At 46.6% G+C, this 23,506-nt stretch overlaps 1 protein-coding gene across 1 annotated transcript in view; it reads right to left on the bottom strand.

Annotated features, from left to right (window-relative positions):
- WNT3A (Wnt family member 3A) overlaps positions 1-23,506 on the bottom strand; it is an 88,901-nt gene that overhangs the window by 17,676 nt on the left and 47,719 nt on the right. Inside the window, exon 2 of the mRNA XM_076332380.1 lies at positions 21,600-21,841. Coding sequence (XP_076188495.1) covers positions 21,600-21,841 — 242 coding nt within the window. The remainder of the gene's footprint in view (positions 1-21,599; positions 21,842-23,506) is intronic.

Raw genomic sequence — 23,506 nt, forward strand, 5'->3', positions numbered from 1 at the left:
TGGCCAAGCGGGTGCAGACCCCAAACTTTGTCATGCATAGAACTTTTATGGCCAAGCCTTTGCAGGAACTCTTATGACCAACGGTCATGTTCTAAGAGGCATTCCCTTAAATCTTTCAGTCCTAGGAAGACTCAATCAAAATAATCACAACAGAAAAAGTGAAAAAAATAAAGATAACCCTCCATACATAATTGTGCATTGACAGTATGGCTAAGACAATTCTGTGAACTGGTGATCAGCCTGGTGTTTGTCCCAGACATGAGTCCTAGTACAATGAGTCCTAGTACTTAAAAATTGAAGAAAAGCATCTGCACCACAATGCTTTCAAAGCAGACCTCACCCTCTACTTCATGTATGTCCTAATAACGGTTCATTTTAGCTACCACGAAGAGTTAGCCTGTCATCCTGCTGGACTGAAAATGTCATCAGTTTGATTTGGGAAGATGAGCAAAAACATGCAAGGTGAATGCTTGGCTAGGAGACCACCAGGCAGTCTGTCACACCCAGAATAAGACAAAAAGCTTGAGTTCTTGGTGAATATAAGACCACAGAAATGAGATAAATGGAAGTTTTCCATCAGCTTCACTGTCAAATGATAGACAGGGGTTAAATAATAATAATAATATAAACAATAAAATAGCCATAACTTGTGTCTACTCGTGATTTAAAACAGTGAAGCTCTCACACGCACAGAAACAGTGTCTACCTTGCCCCCACCAATGTGAATGGGCTACTTGTCATGGACAACTGTGCACCCACATGTGTCCATACTGGTGAGGCGGGTGACATGCAGTTCTCATCCTGCAGTGTGGGCAAGTGCCACATGCTCTTACTGCAGGGACAAGAAGCCAGCTAAAGGAGTGAGCTGTCTCCAACTGGAACATCCAACCTGGGTTAGGAGAATGGTCTGGGTTTTCTGATGCCCATCAAGAAGCTCTCTGACATGATGATTTCTGTTCCTCACTGAGCCATGCAGATTTTTGAACCAGTGACCCCAAAACAATTTCAAAATTGTGGATAGATGTTGTCAAGACGTGGTTCTCCTGCTGCTACATGATCCCTCCCATAATCAGAACTGTAGCACAGTTGTTGCAGCATGAGATAGCTACTTGAGCTCAAAAAAACCCCCCAAACCTGCTGTAGAAGCAAAGGATACCAAACACCTCCAGACAACTTTCTCAACCAGTCATCATTTGTATTCGTAAGACAAGGCAATTTCATTAATCTTAGGCTTACCTTATTTTGCCCAGGTTTCTTAAACTTGAATAACGCCCACCTACCTAATCACAGAGATGCAGTTTTCTTGCCCAGCCCCGTGCCATACACTCGTCAGCCTTCGTGGTGAGCGGAGCTGGAAGTGTGCAGAGATGCTGTCTCCTACGGAGATGATCTCTTCCAGTCTGGACTGCACATGGGTTTTGCCCTCCCAGGCGAGGAAAATGATGGGCACCCAGAATGTGAATAACCTCCAGGCAGGGATTGGAGTCTCTCTGAAGAGAGACGGGGGCTGTGAGCGAGTGGGAAGAAGAGGCAGGTGCTGTGGGTTTTGATCCAGCTTCGGTCTCTGTCTCTGGGTTCACCCATTTTAAGCCAAATTATAACATTTCCTTTGATGAAGCATTCCCTTCCTCAGGCTATATGTCATTACGGTATTTTTGCTTCTTCTCTTTCACATTGTGAGGCTTTTCCAGAGCTTCGCCAACCTGATTGCAAGAAAACTTGCAATTCCAGCTTATACTTCTCATTCTCGCTGCTTTTAATTCACCAAATGCCTGTTTGCTCTTATGTCAGCCCTGCCTTCGTATTTGACGACCGGACATGATGTTATTCCTGATTTTACATCTGCTATTCTGCTACAGGTTCTTAAAGAGCATCCACACCCCACGGCTATGGGGGTGTGCACTCCAGAGTTGGTGGGAACAACTCATGGCTCCTTATCCAGCGTATTAACATGGCGGGGGAGGAAGGGTGATGACCTGTTCTGCCTACACCGTCTTCGGTGACTTTAGTGGGAGTGGAAGGCATTTGCCAAACTGCTGGAGGAACCCAGTACCTTAAGGGTTTACTGAGAGCGCACATTGCTTTCATCCCTGCCTATCTTACAGCAACAAAATCAAAGCTACGCATCCTGCAGTCTCTTGGGATGGGAGCTGCTAAAGATTCCTCTCTTGCTGTTAAATGTAAGCTCCCTCGGTGGCAACACTGCTGCTGCCCTATGTAATGAGTGGGGATAGATGATATGTGAAGTGCAGAGAAAAAAGAAAAAGAACAACCAAGAACCCTTAGGAAATGCCTTTGAAAATCAGTTACTGAATAAATCGGATAAAGTAAAAAATATATTTCGGCCATCAGCAGAACAATATGGGGCCTGATTCTCCTCTTGGCCTGCTGTAAATCAGGATAACCTTTATCTAATTCAGTGGAAGTGGCAGAAAATTTCAGCTAGCATAATTAGGGGTGCATCTTGGTATAGGAGTATTTTTTTCCTACAAAAAGCTTACTTTTTCTAATGAGACACCTCACTTCTTGTTCTTTTGTATGAAACTGATGTCTAGATGCACTGGCAGGCTCAGCCCCTGCTCCAGAAAACCTCAAAATCATAGATATCAGACTTGGGCCTCGCACCCTTCTGCCCAAAGGCAGGATCCACTCTGCCTAAACTATCCCTGACAGATGTTTGTCTAACCTGTTCTCGAAAACCTCCCAGGTCGGAGCTCCCACCCCTTCCCCAGGCAATCTATCCTCACGCTTCACTACCCTTACCGTTAGACCGCTCTTCCTAAAGTCTAGCCCCAGTCCCCCGGCTGCGATTGAAGTGGATGTGGAGGACAACTTGTCAGATTAACCTGGGCAAACCAAAGGAGGAGGTGGAAGTGCAAGGAAGAGAGGAAAACGAAGTAATGCTGTGAAGCTGTGTAGCAGATGAGTGGCAGAGCTGGGAATGGAGCTCAGGTCCCTTGACTCCATGACTTACATCTGCGTAAGCGAGGGAGCCCTTACCTTATTAATCCCACTGGGTACCTCGCCTTTCTCTTGGCCTTTTTTTCTATGCTTCCTCTTCTCACTCGCTTCTATCTCTCATGTTAATTTCCCTTGCCTTTCAGCATCTCACATGTGCCCTCGGAGGGAGAGGCTGTTGTAACATATTCAGTCTTCGACTGATTCATCCATTTGCTTACACATGACTAACACTCATGATATTTGTCTAACTATTTCGATCGATGTACATTTAATATGTAAAAATTTAATTAAAGTATTATTCATAAAAAAATATCTGGGCCAATTTAATTTTTTTTTTTTTAAATATCCAAAGGGAATATTCCAATTAGGGACTAAATGCCAGAAAACAGTCAGATTTTTTCCCCTCACCTCTAATCAAAGCAGCAGGTTTTCATATTATAAAGAAAAAGCCACCAAAACCACAACAATATTTACAGGCATTCGCTCTGCAGGTGCAGAGATCAATCCTGAGAGAAGCCGAGAACTTCCAGCTCTCGGTGGAAACCAGTGGAAGTTACTCTGAGGAGAAGCCAACTGCGTAGCCAGAGCCAGCTCCTCACCTAGTGGATCTGTGCTAATGCTCTGATTGCAGAATTTGCTGAATCTCTCTAATCAGCTTGGTCCTGCAACCTTTAATCATGCAAATGGCTCAGGTCTTCAGTGCAGTTCCAGACTTGCCAGCAAAAGGCTTGCAGGACTGAGTATGGAAAGGGGAATTGGGATTTGTGCTGGCACAACAAAGTTTCTGATGGTTATGGGCCTGAAAATGCATCCCACCAAATAGATGCTTCTCCCAAGTTAGCTGGGAGGAGCAAAAACTCTTGGGCTTGCATATTACATGGCCCAACAAGTCTCTTAGTGGACAACGTCATTCAGGAGCTTAGTGGATATATTAGTATTTCTTGCTTCCAGACAGGCAAAATGAAGTAGTTAGACGGAAACCATGGCCCAAAAAACCACAGCAAACATCTGAATTTGTTTATCCTAAGAGGACCAACTTGGTTTGGGTCTTGGGAAAAGGCTGAGATCAAATCACCCAGTCTTCAGTTTAGCATCATCCAGACCTGATTCACAGCCTTGGTCAGAAAGTCCGTTCTCCAGCAATTTCAGGGAACTGTGTGTCCTAGTTTCGGCAGGGATAGAGTTAATTTCCTTCCTAGCAGCTGGTACAGTGCTGTGTTTTGGATTTAGGATGAGAACAAAGTTGATAACGCACCGATGTTTTAGTTGTTGCTGAGCAGTGCTTACACTAGCCAAGGACTTTTCAGCTTCCCATGCTCTACTGACTGAGAAGGCTGGAGGTGCACAAGAAGCTGGGAGGGGGCACAGCCAGGACAGCTGACCCCAACTGGCCAAAGGGACATTTCACACCATGGGACGTCATGCTCAGTACAGAAACTGGGGAAAGCTGGCCAGGGGGGCCGCTGCTCGGGGACTGGCTGGGCATCGGTCGGCGGGGGGTGAGCAATTGCACTGTGCATCACTTGCTTTGTGTATTATTATTATTATTATTATTGTTGTTGTTGTTGTTATTATTCTATTTCAATTATTAAACTGTTTTTATCTCAACCCATGAGTTTTTCTCACTTCTACTCTTCCAATTCTCTCCCCCATCCCACCGGGGGGGGTGTGCGGAGTGAGCGAGCGGCTGCGTGGTGCTCAGTTGCCGACTGAGGTTAAACCATGACACTGTGTAATAGTGGTTCAGTTCAAAAGTCTGCCCAGGACAACTCCCCACAACGAGGCTGGGTGTGTTGTGCGCAGTGCACAGTGGGTGGTATAACAGTGAGGACACAGAAGTCTTGCGTGACTCACAACGGGGTGCCACACCAGTCAGTGCTGGTGGTGGCCCTCGGCTTCCCTACCCCTTCCCAGCCTCCTCCCGTCCACCACAAGCCATGAAAACTTGTGCTCCCTAACACTGTCAGTACTCCCTAACTAACTTAAGACTTTCAGCATGAAACAGCATAGCCTCAAGAACAGCAACGGCCAAAATGTTCAGTCACCCACATCCCAAGTGGATACCTTCACCCCAAACCTTCAGCTCCTCCATGGCTGACATCTACCTACAGGTTTTTGAGATCTTTTCAAGGCTTTTCAAGACTTGTGAAAGTCTTGAAAGGCCTCACTGTCATTCCAGCGCAAGCCCAAAGGAGCTGTAGAAATCTCAGAATTTTCCTCAAACTGGAGTGCCTGTTTCCTACCCAGACCAAGGAAGTCGCAGCTGCCATGCCAGAAACGAGGCGAATGGAAATGCTGTGCATCACGTGTAAGGAGTGGTCCCCAAACTCTCTAGCAGGAGGCTGTGGATGAGTCATGAGATTTGTTTTTCATGGAGATCTCCAAGCCCATTTAACCCAAGTCTTCATTTCAGGCATTTTTATGAGGTCGTTGCAAAGGCTCAGTCATTTATGTCTTCAGAGGGAGATAGTAGGGTACCTGAAGAGTGTGTTGGTACGTGATTTACTTCCATGGACCAATAGCCTTGCAGGGCACACGTAGGAGCTGTTAGATATGCTAATATATGAACACAGGCCTCATCTTGAAATCTTAAGAGGGGATTAGAGCAGATGAGTCCTCGTTTAGTTTTCCAGAACAGCGGCAGAGATAAATCTGGCTGCTCCTTTGCAGGGTGTTAAAGGGGGATTTCCTGGTGGGTGGGTCTCCTCAGTGGGGTATTATTGTATTGGTGGTGGGGCGGGAAGGAATGGATTAAGCAACTGGCAATAGGATATGGAGCCTTTGCATGTGCTGACAATGGATATAAGCTGGGGAGGGTGGAAAGCTCTCAGTGGGCTACAGGAAATCAGGTTTGGTTCCTGGCTTATTCCTGGAGACCACACCGTTGCTCTTCAGCTGAGCATTACTCTTCAGAAATTCAGCCATGGCTCCCACACTGGGTATGTCACCGGTGACCAGCAATAGGGCTCAGGTGTTGGGGGCACTGCTGGACCTCCTGGTGTGGAAGGCAGTCAGACAGTTGGAGCTGCTGAAGTTGGGTCACCCATACAGGACAGGTCGCCCTGTCCTATCCTGCAGTGGAGCAATGCCAATGCGAGTAAGAAATGTTATGTCCTGCCCATAAATCACTCCTGGGCCTTGCCATCCTCTTGGCTTTCTTGAATATGTGCAGTTTTTCTGCTATGTTTCTTGGCTATGGTGAAGATTTTGGTATGCTTTTCTTCTAACCTGTATGTTTGGTCTTCTATTCTGGATAAGCACAGGCGCTATGGACATCGCCATTAACTTTGGTGCTAATTTGGGGGATTGGTGGAAGCCTGCAGAGAGCTCAGGAACTGAGAGCAAAGCTGAGCAAAGCAGAGCTGAGAATGGGTTTCCACTTCACCCCGGAGAAGCGGTCTCATTTAGAGAGGAGAGATTTTGGTGAGAAACTGTAGGGATTCTTCAAATTTCAGGGCCTGTGTTTGCCCTTGTTTTAATGCCAAATGCAACATGCCAGTCTCTGAAGCTCAAAGTCCTGTTGAGTAAATACATTTAATTTAAGCAGCAAAATGTCCATGATCTGCAGATTCGCCCAGCCTCACAGAGCTGCTTAGAGATCAAGCACAGAAATGAGGAGCTCCCAGCCTGTAAGCCCTACACAAAGAAGACGCGTACTTCACCCAGGCTGGTTAACCTCAGTTGGCTAAGTCAGGTTAAAACCGTTTTTAAGGCAAGGCAGTTTGTGTATTAGTTCAGGTGAGTAGCTTAAGTTCAAGCTGTTAGGGCAGGAGTGGCTGCCCAGAAGCTCCTGAATCACATGTGGCTCTCCAACGTTTTGCATATGGGTCTTTGCCCCGGCTATGGCATGTGGTTGGTTAGCAGTAGGGCTACGTTGCATGGGGGCTAGAAGCCCAGTATCGCTGGGTGGTATTACTCTGAGACGTGGCTTGCTTGCCCAGGCCAGCTCCAGAGGAGCCACCGTCATCTTCTGGGGTAGTCCTGGTACACTGCTACCCTGGACTTTCTGATGTATGTCACATGTGGGTCACAGAGTGAGGAAGATCCACCATACCGCACTGGGGTTCATCCCAAGCTGTCTGATCCCAAGTACCAAGCTTAGCTCTTCTGTTATTTTAAGCCAGACTACCCGGCAACTGGCTCAGTTGCCCAGTCTCAATTAAGAACACCCTTCTTCTTCTGGCAGGGTTGATGGAACCGAAGAAAAGTCTAAAACATCAGCAGGCATAAGCCTCACAAGAGAAGGTGCAGCCCTGGATTAACAAACTAGCAGTCAGCCCCACAGCCTCTCAAATATCAGAAGACCCAGCCCTCGAAAGAAAAGCCCAACATACTTCCAGCTTTTGGTCAACCACACTAGTGGTCAACCCCATAAAACAGGCAAATACCTGTAGTTAATAGTTCAGAGTCCTTGACACAGTGACCTCGCTGAGTTGCAACACCAGTGATTACAGCCTCTTTTCCAGTAGAGCTGTAATGCTGATACATATATTTTTAAATTGCATCTACCCTACTCTGCAGACTTTGAATAACTATTATTTTGTAGCCAGCACTAGTGTATGAGGCTTGTGCCAGAGTTGTAACGGTGAGTGTGGCTGTTCGAGCAGAGTATCATCCATTTATAAAGTATCTACATGAAAAGTCAGGTTAAACATGGAGATATGTTTGGATACCTTAAAAAAATAGTCCACAAAACAAACACCTTTTTCACTTTTCCTTCTCTGTTCTTTTTGAAAAAACACTGGCTTTATGTCAGGTTGATTTAAAGATTTCAGGGAAGTCTCAGTAACCTTAACATGAATAATGAACAAAAGTATTAATGACTGGTGGGACAGGAATATTCTGAAGGTTAGTGGTTGGCTTTGGTTGAAGTGAGGAGGTTTTAGGGAGAGTTTTTAATTCTTACATTTGATTATTCTTACATATTGATTATTGGGGTTTTTTATATAGTTCCTGAAGCCTTGGGACAAACATTGGAAACATGGAACTGGAAACTGAGATGGTGCTTTTCTGCTGGCTGAGAAGCTCAAAAGCTTCAGTGTCCATCTGGCCTCTTGAAAACCAACAAGGTGACAAGACTCCATTGTCTTGCTCAATGGAATATAAAGTATTTTATGATAAGACATTTGTATCCTCTTCAACTCTTTCCTGGTCCGCAGGGATCAATGATATGGGGATGTGTTTGGACCAGGGTTATAATTAATTAAGCCATAAACAGAACTTTACAAAACCTATTATTTGCCAGGGTCTTGCCTTCAGAAGCTCACTAAGTCGTTTCTGATGTGTTCAGGTGAAAGTGATGTGCACATTAACTTTTGATTGAGAAGACTCTGTGCTCAGGCGAGCTAAATACAGAGAATATTCTTCATTTCAGATTCTGGGCACAGATGATACTTCAATCACAAATCTCACCAGAGTGCCGCTGTGCTGGACACAGACTGAACATCTAACATAGGCTGGCCGTGCTCCACAGAGCTCCCATCTACCTCTCTCAAGATATATCTATGTCTTCAAATTCATCTGTCAAGGAATCTATATCCGAAATGCAGTTAGGGAAGCAGACTGAAAATGTTGTGTGAACAGAAACATCTTTCTCCACCAAAACCAACAGCACTAAAACAATTTTCCACCTTTTGTTTCTTCTCTAAGAAGAATCCGTGCAATTTCCTGTTGGAGCATCTTCATGATAGAACTCAGTGTTTATAACAGGGGAGAATAAGTCATGGATTTGGGGCCTATCTGTTACAGCCCTCTTTTTATAGAGCTGTAAGGCTGCTTTATGAATTTAGAGGGGTCCTTAGGACAGCACTGCTAATACTTCACTCTCAGTTAATCTGGATTTAGGCAGCCTGTAAGAATGAAGGAGTTTGGAGAGTATGTCATGCCTAAGGCTAGTGATGAGGGCCAAAAAATCAAATTACCATATTATGGGAAGTTCTGTTTTGTTTTATTTTTAAGAGTTGAAAATCAGATGGAAAATACGAGAGTCTGAAGTTTTCCATGTGATAAGAGTCTGGGAAAAAAAAGATATTTTAGGCTGTTGAAATATTTTATCTTGTTAATGTCAGAATTTTTTGTTTGACAAGATAAAATCATTCAGCTTCAATAATATCAAAACACTCCAATACTCTATAAAATATTGAAGGTACAGCAGTGGGCTTCTTTGATAGTTTAAAGACTTTCTATTTTGACGTAAGTTCACGTTCAAAATAAAAAGAAGTAAAATGGCTTCTTTTCAAGAACTCAAATGAAACTATCTGAAATACGCACAACAAAACAAGAAACCCAAAGCTGTGCATTCTTGCCTTGAAATTGAGAGGGTCCTGCAAAACATCTCTATTTTGATGCAGCTGCCTTTTCTGATGGAAAACTGGCCCAGAAAATAAATAAATAAATTTCTGACAAGATACAGTATCTCCTAGGCTGGATCCTGCGTGCCTAGCCTAAGGGGTCTCCAACTTTTTTACGGCTCGGGGTGAACAGAAATATCTCCTTGTGCCCTCCCCACCCATTCACAGTCCCACAACGTCCCTGTGGCAACAGCTTCCCTGGGAAAGTAGCATGATTAGGAAAGGAAAAACCATAATTATTAGCTATCATTTAATGTGATTTAGCACCTGGAAATAATGGAGAGGAAATTGTGCCAGATGCTTAGTCAACAAACTGCAGCCTACCAGGAAGTGTTCCATGAAGCGTTACTGCCCCGTAGATCAAACTTGAGAGCAACAGTCGTTAGTAGGCCAATAAAACTACCTAAATTATGTTGCAAGAGCTGCAGGGCCCTACATATGACCTACTTTGGTATCATTCTCTTTGAAGTATCCAGTCATTTCTGTGGTGCACTCCGTGGGAAGCAGAGATGCAGAGCAAGGAGGACCTGCTCCACTGTCTCCATCACAGCCAAAAGCAGAGCCAGAACCAGAACCTCTCTTTTCTGTCTTGCTCCCCATCACTGGTCCAGGCTGGGTCTGGAGTAGCCAGCCAAATAACATGTATGCTTTGTAAACTGTTTTTCTTCTCTAGGAAGGGTCTACCCACTCTTGAGTTCCACCTCAAGCCATGTGGACGGCTCTGTGTTTCCCAGGATCTGGTGGGCTCTCTGACTTTCTGTCTGTGCTTTGCCATCAAGTTTTAGGGTCACCTACAGCCAAAGCTCCAGAGTCTCCCTGGGGTTCACCCCGTTCACTCCTTCTACTTCCTAAAAAAGCCTGCTCAAACCAAAACAAAGTCATGACAGTTTCCTTCAAGTCCTTCCCTAAAGCATACGCGTACTGTGACATATCTATGGCCCTCTTTTATGGGCCCATCTTACAGTGATCTGCTGTAGGCAACACTCTCCAGCAGCATCTCAGTGACCCATGGGAGCACGTTGAAGGTGAGCAGGAGACGGTACCCCATACACTTCCCTGCTTAATGTCTTGGGGCCTACTTCACACAGTCCTCAGCTACCTTGGCTTCACCCATCTCATGCTCTTTTTCCAAAAAATGCCAATTCTGTGCTGTACCCCTGCCTACCCTGGAGTGGTGGAAGTCCCTAGCTACTTCATCTGGGTGTTGCCTCCCATGAAGCTCTCTGATTCTGTGACTTTGCATCTCCCAAGACTTTGGAGCCCCCAAAAGTCTGCTTTCCTCTTACTCCTGCTTTGTCCTGGCTGCTCAGTCTTAAGTTATAGAATCACAGAAACATAGAATCACAGAATCATTTAGGTTGGAAAAGACCTTTAAGATCATCAAGTCCAGCCGTTAACCCAACACTGCCAAGTCCACCACTAAACCATGTCCCTAAGCACCACATCTACACATCTTTTAAACACCTCCAGGGATGGTGACTCAACCACTTCCCTGGGCAGCCTGGTCCAATGCTTGACAACCCTCTCGATGAAGAAATTTTTCCTAACAGCCAATCTAAACCTCCCCTGGCACAACCTGAGGCCATTTCCTCTCGTCCTGTCGCTTGTTCCTTAGGAGAAGAGACCGACCCCCACCTCGCTACAACCTCCTTTCAGGTGGTTGTAGAGAGCGATGAGGTCTCCCCTCAGCCTCCTCTTCTCCAGGCTAAACAACCCCAGTTCCCTCAGCCACTCCTCATCAGACTTGTTCTCCAGACCCTTCACCAGCCTCGTTGCCCTTCTCTGGACACGCTCCAGCACCTCGACGTCCTTCTTGTAGTGAGGGGCCCAAAACTGAACACAGTATTCGAGGTGCGGCCTCACCAGTGCCGAGTACAGGGGCACGATCACTTCCCTACTCCTGCTGGCCACACTATTGCTGCTACAGGCCAGGATGCCATTGGCCTTCTTGGCCGCCTGGGCACACTGCCGGCTCATGTTCAGCCGGCTGTCGACCAGCACCCCCAGGTCCTTTTCTGCCAGGCAGCTTTCCAGCCACTCTTCCCCAAGCCTGTAGCGCTGCATGGGGTTGTTGTGACCCAAGTGCAGGACCCAGCACTTAGCCTTAGAATCACAGAATCATAGAATAGTTTGGGTTGGAAGGGACCTCTAAAGGTCATCTAGTCCAACCCCCCTGCCATGGGCAGGGACATCTTCAACTACATCAGGTTGCTCAGAGCCCCGTCCAACCTGACCTGGAATGTTTCCAGGGATGGGGCAGCCACCACCTCTCTGGGCAACCTGTGCCGGTGCTTCACCACCCTCAGCGTAAACAATTTCTTCCTTCTATCTAGTCTAAATCTACCCCCCTTTAGTTTAAAGCCATTCCCCCTTGTCCTGTCGCAACAGGCCCTGCTAAAAAGTTTGCCGCCATCTTTTTTATAAGCCCCCTTTAAGTACTGATAGCCTTATTGAACCTCATACAGTTGGCCTGGGCCCATCGATCCAGCCTGTCCAGGTCCCTCTGCAGAGCCTTCCTACCCTCAAGCAGATCAACACTCCCGCCCAACTTGGTGTCGTCTGCAAACTGACTGAGGGTGCACTCGATCCCCTCGTCCAGATCATTGATAAAGATATTGAACAGGACTGGCCCCGATACTGAGCCCTGGGGAACAGCACTTGTGACCGGCCGCCAACTGGATTTAACTCCATTCACTGCAACTGTTTGAGCCCAGCCATCCAGCCAGTTTTTTACCCAGCAAAGAGTACGCCCGTCCAAGCCATGCACAGCCAGTTTCTCCAGGAGAATGCTGGAGAAGTCAACTGTTGCCTAATCATTCCTATGTGCACATCGTTCACATGCACAACAGAAATCCACACAGAGTCATAACAATCCTTTCGAACCATTCCCTCTCTCCTGGTGGCTGACCCCTTCCTCTTTGTTAATCCTATGGATCTTCTTGGATGATGAGTCCTTCCTTTGAAGGAGGTGCTCCCTGAAAGATGGGGCTGAGGGAGCAAGGAACGAGAGAAGTTGATCCATCAAGATGCATGCTTCCTCCTGCAGCAGACCTGAGCAGGGAGCATGGTAACCTATCTCTTGCAAAAAGTGCCTCATCCGCCTGCCCTGTCTGCCCGGCAGGAGACAGCCCCGTTCCCCTGCCGTGGAAGCCCACAGCGCAGAAAGAAGCATGCAGGGCATCTTTATATGTGCTGGTTTTCCTCTTGCTGCCCTGTCATATCTGCTTGGGGAGGAACAGGAAGAAATTCTCTGTTTGTTATACAGGAGTCCAACCAGATGATCCCACAGCCCCTTCTGGCCTTAAAATCCCCGCGTCTATTCAGCACTGCCAGCTCATAACACATCTCACAGGGAAGAAAAGCCACATTCACGGGCTTGGATCCCTCTTTGTCAGAAGGCTTTGCTTGTTTTGGCTGTTTGGTACATAGGAGCGCAGCCAGACGCATGTCTAGCTCCTCAACTGGCGAAAACCACCCTTGCGGACCTGAGCACGGCGCGCTCTGGTTCAGGACCCATCCCATAGCAGTGCTTAGGGGTGAAACCCACCGCGTCCCCCTTCCCCCCAGCACCCGGATGAAGGCGACCAAGCCTCCGCCATCCCCGTTTCCCTCCCTGGCTCCCGTCCATGCGTGTGTGTGTGTGTGTGTGTGTGTTTGTGCCGCCTGTTGTGCACTGAGGGCCCATTTGGGGCAGGGATTCTCCCGGGACAAAGGGATGCTAATCAGCTCCCTCTACTGTTCCCTTTTGTCTAGGACTAGCTCCCACGCTTGGACTTGGCACTCTGGGATGCGGCAGAGGGAGCTCCTTGTTGCAACCAGCCTGAGCCCAATTGGGGAATGCAATGTACCCAGCAGGGAAAGGGGAGGAAGGGGAAGGGAGGGGGAAGGAAATAAATCTATAACTCCACGCAGCCCGCTCCCTGACAGCCCGTCGCATTGTGCACGCCGCCCGAGGCAGAAGTTTCCAGTGCCTCCCGCCGCCGGGAGACACGCCACCGGTTTTGTAGCCACGGGCTGTCTTGTTCCTTCTCCCCTCCCTGATCCCCCATCTAATGTTTTAGTCGCCAGAAAAATCTCCATGTCAGGGCTGACAGATGAGGGTTGGTGCAGCGGGAGGTAGAGGGAGCACAGAAAGCAAACAGGATCGGCTCCTGGTGTGGCTGCCATTTCCTTTTCACCATCACTGCTCTCCCGGGTTTGCAGCCTGCGTCTGGGTGTTGGCTGTTTACAGCTGTTTACATGGGCTGTCTCATCTCCAAAGAACTGTACAGATGCACAAGAGCCAGATCTTTATCCCGGGATCACTTTGCAGGTGGAGAGGTGATGAGGTTAGGGCCTCTTGCTAAGAAACCCAGGCTACGCTTGAGCCCACCAAACCCAGGCCATGTGCAGCCCCCCGTTGCACTGGGGATGGAGAGGCAAATGCAGCCAGATGTGATGCTAACCATAGTCGTCTGAGTGCTATCCTACTGGCCCTACAGCCACAGGGCTGTCCGGTGCTTGGCTTTGAACACCTCTGAAGTCACAAGAGGCTGAAGCGACCCCTTCTGATGGTGACCTGGCCCTACCAGCAGCTCCAGCAGCAAGAGAAGGAGCTCCTCTACCACCTCATTGGTATCCTGCTCCCAAAGGTTCAGGGACTAACATGTTGGCAAGTTTCCTCAGCATCTGCTGCTGTTGCAACTTGCAGATCTTGCCAAGGCTCAGTGGAAGCTGCTGATCTCCCAGTGCTGATGTGGGCTACAAACCAGAGATGTGGCTACGGCTCACCTAGACCTCCCCAAACTGCATTTCCTTCCCCCGTGCTGCTGCCTGTACTGAGCTGGCTACAGAAAAGCCAGTTCAGAAATGCTGCAACCATGAATATGGGCTGTTCTGTACCTGTGGGCTGGAACGTGGACTCAGGCAGTGCAGCGATATACTGGCACTAATGACTGTCTCATCCCCTGCAGTAATCCCCAGCTCTAAGCTCAATTTACACTGACACTAAACACAACTGATGCTTCTGTCTTGAGCCAGGATCCGATAGTCTTTTTCTCAGCAGCATTGGCAAACCTCTGGCCTACAGTATTTATGCATCTTGACGGCTGAGTGGAGCTTGCATAGTCACATTTTCAATCCTGATCCTTCCAGTTTCCTTCCCCATAGTTACAGGGTAGAGTTTGTAGATCTCCATTGTTGATACCAGGGCAGCTGCCCAAATTGCCATTAGCGGAGAGGTAGACGGGGTGTGGTTGGAAATCAGATCCTCTTGGGAAGAGTTTCATGAGAGAGCAGAGAGTACCTCCTACATGTAACTAACCTCCTGGATGGATCAGTATCTTGTGGCTTTCTGCTCATGCCTTACTTTATTGCAGAAGTGGAGAAGTCTGATCTGAGCAGGGAAAGGGGAGGAAGCATTTGGCACAGAGACAACTGAGATGCCAGAATGCCATCAGGAAAATATGATGAGGTCTGCTAAACATATTAATTTTAAATCATGCAAGACATTATGAGATGGTAATATGCCTGAAATAGGAAGGGACTACCTGTATTCAGTGGTCCAGGAGATCCTTTTCAGTGCTATGTTCTTGCATTAGTAAAATGGCCTCTTCATCAGAGGCTGGATGTCAGGACTGCTTTCTAACAGGAGAAAGATGGGGGGTGGAAACTATCTGCCCCCAAACTGGGCCTCTGAGAAGTACACATGGAAGTCTGAGCCTGTAGCCGTAGGCTCCCTCTATAGTCAATGGAGAGAAATAAACATCTTGGTATGATTCACGTTATCCTGAGATAGGTGTCTAAGATAGGTCAGATGAATTGCTCTCTGGAGATGCCGATTGCTCTCCACTGACTACAAAGGGAGCCCGGGGTGACTAGCTCAGACTTTGACATCTAACTTTGGTAGATGAGATCAGGCCTATCGGAGAGCCTGTGGAGCGATATTGTTACAACACAGCAAGAAGAAAATACGGAGGAGACTTGTGTCTCCGAGGTATTATAACTGAATTTAAAAGTCTTGTTCCATTCTTGCTAAATCCGGGGAAAAACTCACATGGATTTCGCTAGACACAAGATGAGCTTTCTCATCCATCGTAACAGGGACAAAAGAGTCAACCCATGAACACAGCTACATTTTGGCTTTCTTGAGAGAGACAAGACATGGGGCTTATCCCTAAAAGTTCTAGAGTCCAAAATAAGCCTAGCTGCAAAATAAACTTAGTCCAAGATAAGCCTAGCTGCAAAGGTAACAGTGCCCAGCATCCCATATGAAAGTGGATGTGACTTGAATCCCCTATCTCTCATGAGCTAGACAAATGCCTGCTCTGCCCTTCATGTGGTCCCTGGGAGCAGGAGTATTCTCATCAAGAGCCAGTCTCTCTCTCAGTGATTGATGGAGAGATGTAGAAACTTCAGGGTGTGAATAATTTAATCCTAACTGTCTAGAATACATCAGACGAATCATGCCCCAGAGGACCCCAGCATCAAATGGAATTCCCTCCACCTGTCTCGCTGTCTGACATAATGGACCCAAACTTTTGTTGACCCACTGCTCTTCTGCAGGCCTCAATTTTAACTTTTTATAAAATGTAATTAGCAAAGAAAATGCTCTGTTGTAGAAGAGTTATTCTGAATCTAGCAAAGAAAAATACAGTGGCTGGTTGTCAACACCAGAGCCATGTCGTATTAGAAACGAGGAGACTTGTAAAAGGGGAGGTAGATAGATTGTCTCTCTCTTCGTGGTATGTCAAGGCAAGATGTGCTTTGGGAACAGATGTCACAGCCAAATCCAGACTTTGGCTTCATTCCAGAAGTCTTGAGGTGAAATTCTCCAGTCTGCATCATGCAAGAAGTCTGCTTGGATAATCTGACAGTCTTGGCAGGCCATAAACATGCAGTGTGCGCTCTACTGCAGGAAGGAAAGAGGCATTTGAGATCCAGAGATCTCATATCTCTACCAATAACACACTAATATTGCTGCCCCTTTCCATTGCCAAGTGGCCTTCAAAGAGATTATTTGGTATCATTTTCTGAAGGACACTCTGCCATGTCTATAGCACTGTCATCTGCAGGAACATCATGAGTGAAGGTAACAGTAATTCTTTAGGCTTCATGGTCTCCCTGGATAAGATGACAGGGAGATACCACCCCATCCCCCCTTGATTTGAGTTGGAAGTGCTGGAAGGCAAGACATCTACCCAGTTTAATAGCAAAGCAATCAAGTGGTCTGGAATACTCCATATTTCATTCCATGTTCATCCTAGTAACTGCACAAACAGGAGCTGTATCAAAAAGAACATCTTTTTGCTGGAGAGGAACAGGGTTAATCCAGGGGGGGTGCGAACAGTGGGTCACTCCACCGCTTTCGTGGCTCTCGTCATTTGCCTTCTAGCAGGGTCGACGGCCAACAATTATTTCCGGAATGAATTTATGCCTTCGAGCCTCTGCATCACCCATTAGGCTCTCATTTGTCCAGTGGGGAATTTGATATATGTCCTCAGAGGGCACATCCGACGGGCGCAGACACTTGACAAAGCAATGGGACGCGCGCGCACCCGCCCCGGCTCGTTCAAACCCCCTCGCACGCCAGCAAACGCCCCGATGTACAAAAAGGGACAGTGCGGCTTCCCAAGGTTGCACGAGTGTTAAACTCTAATAAACAAGCCCCGTCGGCGAAAGCTGAAAGAATCTGAGCCCTCTCCAACAAAGCATTTAATCCAGTTTGGCGTAACCTTTGACATTATTAGGGATCGCAGTGACCCTAATCCAATCAGATTGATTAACTAAAGCGGAGACCCCATAAGCTGACCCCCCTCTGGCCTCTGCTATTTAGTCCTGACCAAACAGTGGGAGAGACGTGCCGTATTTACACCACAATGGGTCCGCGCTGAGAACCTGTTTCATTACAGAGCGACTTAAACTCCCATTACTCCATCAATGTATCATTCTTCAATAGTTCATTAAAAGCTGCTCCTCCACAATAACTATTAACCATTTCTCAGTCCAGCTGGCAGGTTTAAAGCCCCAGCCAGTCTTTAGCAGAAGGAGGTGGGAGTGAGTGAAAGAAATAGATAGACAAGGGCTCCCTTTTTAAATTTAAACGAACTGGGGGCTTAAATAGTTTGAGGTAATTTACTTTTATTGAATGGGGGGAGGAGAGGGAGGAAACTTTTATTTTGACTTAATTATGTGCTGAGGTCCTTTAAAGAGACAGGGCCATGATAAGCTTTTATTGTATTACTTGTCTTGAGATCAGTTCATATTTCTGCCCAGAGGAGTTTCAAAGAGAGCTCGCACGGCGTTGAGAGACTAGAAAATGCACCACAACTTAAACATAAACAGTGTCTTCAGTCCATAAATATTAAAAACAGAGCGAAAGACACAATTCCCAGTAAATGCCACTTAAGTTTGAGATGGAAGATGCCTGTTAGGTTGCACAGTTCATTTTCTGTTGCCAGTGATGGCATGTCCCTCTACCATATCCTCCAAAGTTTTATCCTGTATATTTTTAAAGGCAACTCAAAAATCTTTCCTTGTCCTTGGGAAACTGAAAGATATGGCAACTGCCTTACAAACCGCCAAACCTCTCAGGTAAGTGCCTGGGCATGAGCTGTGGCTAAGGTGGTCACTTAAGGTCGTGTGGCTATGGCCATGTTCTGCTCCACTGCTTTGCACAATACAGGTGAAGTAACCGTATCAGTCCCAAAGAAACAAATGAGAACACATTTTTTCCTCTAGAAATTACTCTGTTAGAAATGTTCAAGTGAGGGTTTCTTTCCACTGTCCAGTGGTTGAGATCTGAACTTCTGGGAAACTAGAAATTTCATTAACTGTAGCCTATTATATATGACTGACAGACAAATAGGTAGGTTTAGGTAGAGGGAAAGAGATTAGGCTCGCTTCTTTTCCTATATAGGCATCCTGTTCTTTGCATTCCCAATAGTTTAGGGTACCTGAGCCACATATTTCCTAGCCCTTTGCAAGAAAGACCCAACAGTGGCACCTATCTGAATGTTTCTCCACGGAGCTGCACAGCTGCTCATACGCTCCCAAGGCCACAAAGGAGAAGAAAAACCCTCTTCCAACAGCCCCGTAGCAATTTCACCTCCTGCTAATCACAGAATCATTCCCCATGCGGGTAGCACAGCACAGCGAGGAAGACGACTCTGTTCCTTTTGAATGAAGAACATTTATTCCACAGCCAAGGACAGGCAAAAGTGAATAATTTAATAGCTGGATGGGATGGGGGACTTGTGTTCCTCATAGGTCCTGAGCGACATATGAAGAGCTAGAGGGACATAGGGCCAAGCCTGTCAAGTATTGCCTCCAAAGAGTAGCAGGTCTGGATCCCCTGAACATCACCATTCCCTTGTAGCTGGGCTCATGAATACCATTGCTGTTTAATATGGGATTCATTAGGCCTGGCTATGGAAATGTAAACAAAAAAAATACATAAACATAGTTGTAGGTAAAACATGTGGAATTTCTTTCCATAAACAGGCTGATGGGGAAACAGAGTCCGGTTTTAGACGAGATATCAGAATATGGCTCTTAATGGGACCAGAGTCTGGTGACAGTTTGGCACCGCTGAATCACAGCTCAAGCCTAGCCCTGAATTAGCAATGAGATACCAAAGCAGCAAGGGCAGCCCAGACAGTGAGGCAGCCTCAGTGAGATCTGGGCCTAGAAAGTATTTCCTGAAGGCATTAAAATCAGTCCTTTTCAATGGAAGAATTGCAGATAGTCGTGTAAGGCAAAAGGGAATTGCTTTAGTGACTACGCTGGTTTGTGCTGAAGGAGGATGGAGTCCCTATTGACTCAGATGAGAAGCTGCAGTCAGATCTTGGGTGACTTAAAATCCCAGCTGCAAAGTAGAGTTTTGCTTGCTTGCTTGCTTTCTCTCCTTTTCTCCTTCTCTCTTTCTGGGTAGGAGCTCAAATATGTTCCTACCCTGGGGGATCTGCCGCACAAGAATGCGACTGAGCTGTTTTTTTTCTCCCCCCTCCTGCTGTAGGTGAAGCAAAACTGAAGGGTGGTTTGATTCTCCCTCAAGGAACAACATTCTTCAGTTATGAAATAGTCCCAGCCTTCTTTCCCTCCCTGAGCCTGGCTACCAAAAGCCTGCAGTCTCAAGCAGGGACAGACCCTTGGTGTCGACACCGTTGTGAGATAAGAGCATTTGGCAGCTTGTGGGATCGAGGCTCCTTCGGTCAGCAAGGAGTTGAAGATCACTTTCCTCGTGCACAGGGTATAATTGCTACAGGAGACGTGGATTGTCTAATTCAAGAGCATCTGGGAGCGCAAGGTGCTCCATGTGTCCTTAAGGACATCCAGCCTTGTGATGAGGCAAAGGCATTGGGTTATCTGGTTCACTTACTGCCTGTGCCCAGTGAATGCTCTTGGGCAAATCACACTGGGATTGTGCCTATGGGAAAAATACTCAGTTTGGCTGTGCTGGCCTAATTCAACTGCTATAGTCACCCAGAAGTGATGTACCCAGAACGGGTGTTTTAATTGCATGCAAAACATTGTGGTATGACTCTTTGATATGGGCTTAAGTGCACCACACTGAAGATCTACCAGGTGTAATTATTTTGGGGTGATCTCTCACCGCTAAACCCGAAGAGTGACACCAGCGTTAATACGGTGCCTCAGCTCCCCAGCTCTAACGGGGTAACCCCACCAGCTGAAACCACCCCCTCTCCTGCTGGGTGCATGTAGAACGCCTGTGGTGGAGGCCCTGCCACGATACAAATCAAGGCTTTGCTCTCTCTTGGCTGCCCTATTTTTCAAAATTCACGCAAAAGGAAATGCCCAAGACTCTTCTGAGTAATGCAGCAGGGGAAAAACAAACAAAACCCCTATCTCCAGATGGCAAGCACTGGAAGAACGGGCCCCAAGGTGGCTGTAGACCAGCTACGTACACCAACTCAGGAAGAGTCCCTGAAACTGTCCCAGATGTTCCCTCCTCTCCTCATACGAGTTCAAATGGTGCTACTCTGCTATTCCAGACAAAGTAATTCCAACTCTCAGACTGTCAGGAACCTGTATTGTTTCTCTTTTGCAAAACCAAAAAAGAAAGAAAGAAAAGACGATTTCCAAGCCTCTTCTGCTGGTGCTCTCCTAAGAGAAAGCAGCCGTATTCCTGCACAGCTCTGCACAGGGCACCTGGACTTACCATCTGGGCAGGAATGAAATGCAAAGTGATTCTGCCTCTTGGATGAACCCCTTTGTGCTAAAGGGAAAGGCAGAGCTTGACCCAGACTTACCGAGAGCAGCAAGAGCAGGCTGGACCTTAAAAGGCATGCTACGAGGGCAAAGAAGGATAAAACAGTTCTTGCGGGCTAAAATAGGCTCCTGCCAACTTATAGGGGAAAAGACCAGATACTCAGCGTTAGCCAAGTGCTTAAAGCCCACTGCATTCAACAACTTAGGGCAAAACATTTCTAAGAGATTCCACTTATATCAAATCGTGCTGTGTCAGAATTAATTGCCTGAGTTAGCACCCTGCCTTAATTTGCCAAGTTCATAACCCATGAAAGCAGAACCATTAACTGATGGCGATTTCCTCAGGCCTTTGATCTTCGTTGTGTCCCATTACGGTATCAAAACTGATGGTATCTGATAAGTCCAGCCCCTACGAACCATTCCCAACAGCCCATCGTTTCCCCTCTGCAATCATCGAGAGAGCTGAAAATGCACCATGAAATGCTACGGGGTCAGAAAAGGAGCCAGACGTCCAGCCTGACCACTGACAACACAATAATCCTTTGTGTTCCTTCCAAGGGGCATAGGATCATAGGATAATTCATGTTGAAAGGTACCCTGGGAGGTTTCTGGTCCAACCTCCTGCTCCAAGCAGGGTCAGAGATGACCCCACTCCCTGTGCACTGCTGAATGGGGCACTTCCCAGTTCTCTGGGTCAGGCCCAGTAGAGGTTTGTGGTAGAAATAGTGGTTACCTGTGACTGGATGTTGGCTGTACAACGGAGATGGTGGGTTACCACCCTCCTCACATTGGGTAGGCGCAGATTTACTTGCTATCCCTATGACAATGCTTAATTATCTTCTTGTCTCTACGAAAGACCTTCTGGGTCAGGTCTGAACTGCTTAGATGAGGTCCTGGGCCAACAAATTTTTCCCTGCCTGTGTCACATGTCTCCTTGATCAAGCTCAAGTCCCGTCTCCAGCAGCCCATTTTACATGGCACTTTACCACAAGCAAATGAGTTCACAGTAGGTTTCTCAAGATCTCTGCTGCTACTCCACCCTGGATGTTGCTGTTGCCAAACCCGTAGCACTGCACTCACCTTTATCTAGCACGGGCCCGAAGATGGCTAAGCTGTCATTGACGGTCGTGCAGTTCCACCTTCTCCCTCGAAATTGGTGTTGGCACTCCTGGATCCCAATCTTCACCCCTTCTGCTACACTGGGCATGATCTCCACATAGTTCCGACAGAAGCGTAGCTGCTTGGGTACCAGTCCTGGGATGCTCCCGCACAGGATGGGCTGAGTCCCCAGGGAGGAATACTGGTGACCAATTGCCAAGGACCTGGAAAAAAAAAACAAGGAAAATGAGATGCTGTCAAGCTGGCTTTCACCTTTGTACTCGGTTCACAAGAACAGGGACAGAAAATCAACATCTTCAGTTCCTCTGCATTATCCTCTCCAGAAAACGTCCTTTCCACTGTCATCCCTCCCCAAAACAACATAATCTCTCTCCTGAAGTTCCGTACAGGCCCAACAAGGCAAGCAACTCTACCTTTAATATCTCCCTTCCCTTTTCTTTATCATCTCAAAGCCTTAATCAATCATTGTGCTGCTTCTTCCCAAGGATGCTCAGCTCATGCAGATAGTTTCCTTTGCAACCAGAGGGTCAAAACCATATTTCTTTCTTTGAAAGCCAAGTACACCTGTACAACAGCAGGTAGGTTTTGTAGGAAATTTTGGCATCTGAGGAAGCCCAGGGATTAGAGAGTCAAAAGCACTTTCAGAGCTACACAAAGTAATAACACCAGTAGAAGAAACCATGCTCCAAGTCTTTGAAAGGGGAACGTCAAAAATTGACAGCCATCATACAACTCAGCAGTGTGCCCTATATATTTGAACCTTACCAGGTAACTTCTGTGCACTGAAAGTGACCCTAAAGACTCAAGCAGTTTGGACCTTGGGAACTTAAAGAACCCAACTCTGAGCTAAATGCTGCAGGAGTGCTACATAAACTCTCTGATCCATGATGCTTTCATAAGCAGTTAAATCTCCTGTGCTGCAGAGGAAAGGGGATGGAAATATAGCCCTGCTGGAATAGAAACAACCCGGGGAAAAACTCTCCTGTGGCTTAATATGGATCCAACGTCAATGCCATTCCTCCGTGTGAACAATTGTACTCATGTTACTAGAAACATTCGTGCATAGGTGAATGCAAGTTGGGAGCCATGGTTGGCATATTGGTAACATCCCTGAAAGTATGGTCTAGAAAAGATACTTTAGCAAAGTATTTCTACAGCTGCTTAATCCAGGCATATGCTTTGCAAAGCTTTATACTGGGGCTTTCTAATCAGGTTGAAATGTTTTAAAACTAAATTATTAAAATGGCTGCCAGTGTCCTTCTGGATATTAGTTCAGCACATTTTCACTTTACTTTCACACCAGTTTCAATTTGGGAATTTTCAAAAGTAGGGCTGTATTTTCACAAAATAATGCCAGCTTTGCTGTACTGTCACAACGACATGAAGAGCCCGCTTTGACCATCAATCTGCAAATTGCTTTGGTTAAAGTGAGGAGAGTGAAATTAAAAAAAAAAAAAACAAACACCAAGAAAACTTGAGTGCAAATTCTGTGCTCAGCCAAATGGAAGTCTGTTGAAAGGAGTGTCCACGAACCATTATGTTGGTTGAAGCCTTAGAGACAAACAAGTCAGCTATGCAAAGAGATCAGCAGATACGTAGCTAATTATATAGATTTTTGAATTGTTTTTACTGGTGCTTCTAATAATAACCGTGATTACTAAAACTGAAGGGATTTTTAGAGTTTAATTTCCATTTCTTCTAATTAAATCTCTTGATTGACTTTTCTGCTCAGAATTAATGACAAACAGAAACCTGCCTGGGCAGTGTGTATTTCTGTTTACATTCATTTTTGCTATGTGGTTTTCATTTGGGAACAGCCTGGTGTGTTTGAATTATCAACAGGGCAGTCAAGGAACATGCCCTCACTC

Source organism: Aptenodytes patagonicus, chromosome 2 (assembly GCF_965638725.1).
Source record: "Aptenodytes patagonicus chromosome 2, bAptPat1.pri.cur, whole genome shotgun sequence".
In the NCBI taxonomy this organism is placed as follows: Eukaryota; Metazoa; Chordata; class Aves; order Sphenisciformes; family Spheniscidae; genus Aptenodytes; species Aptenodytes patagonicus.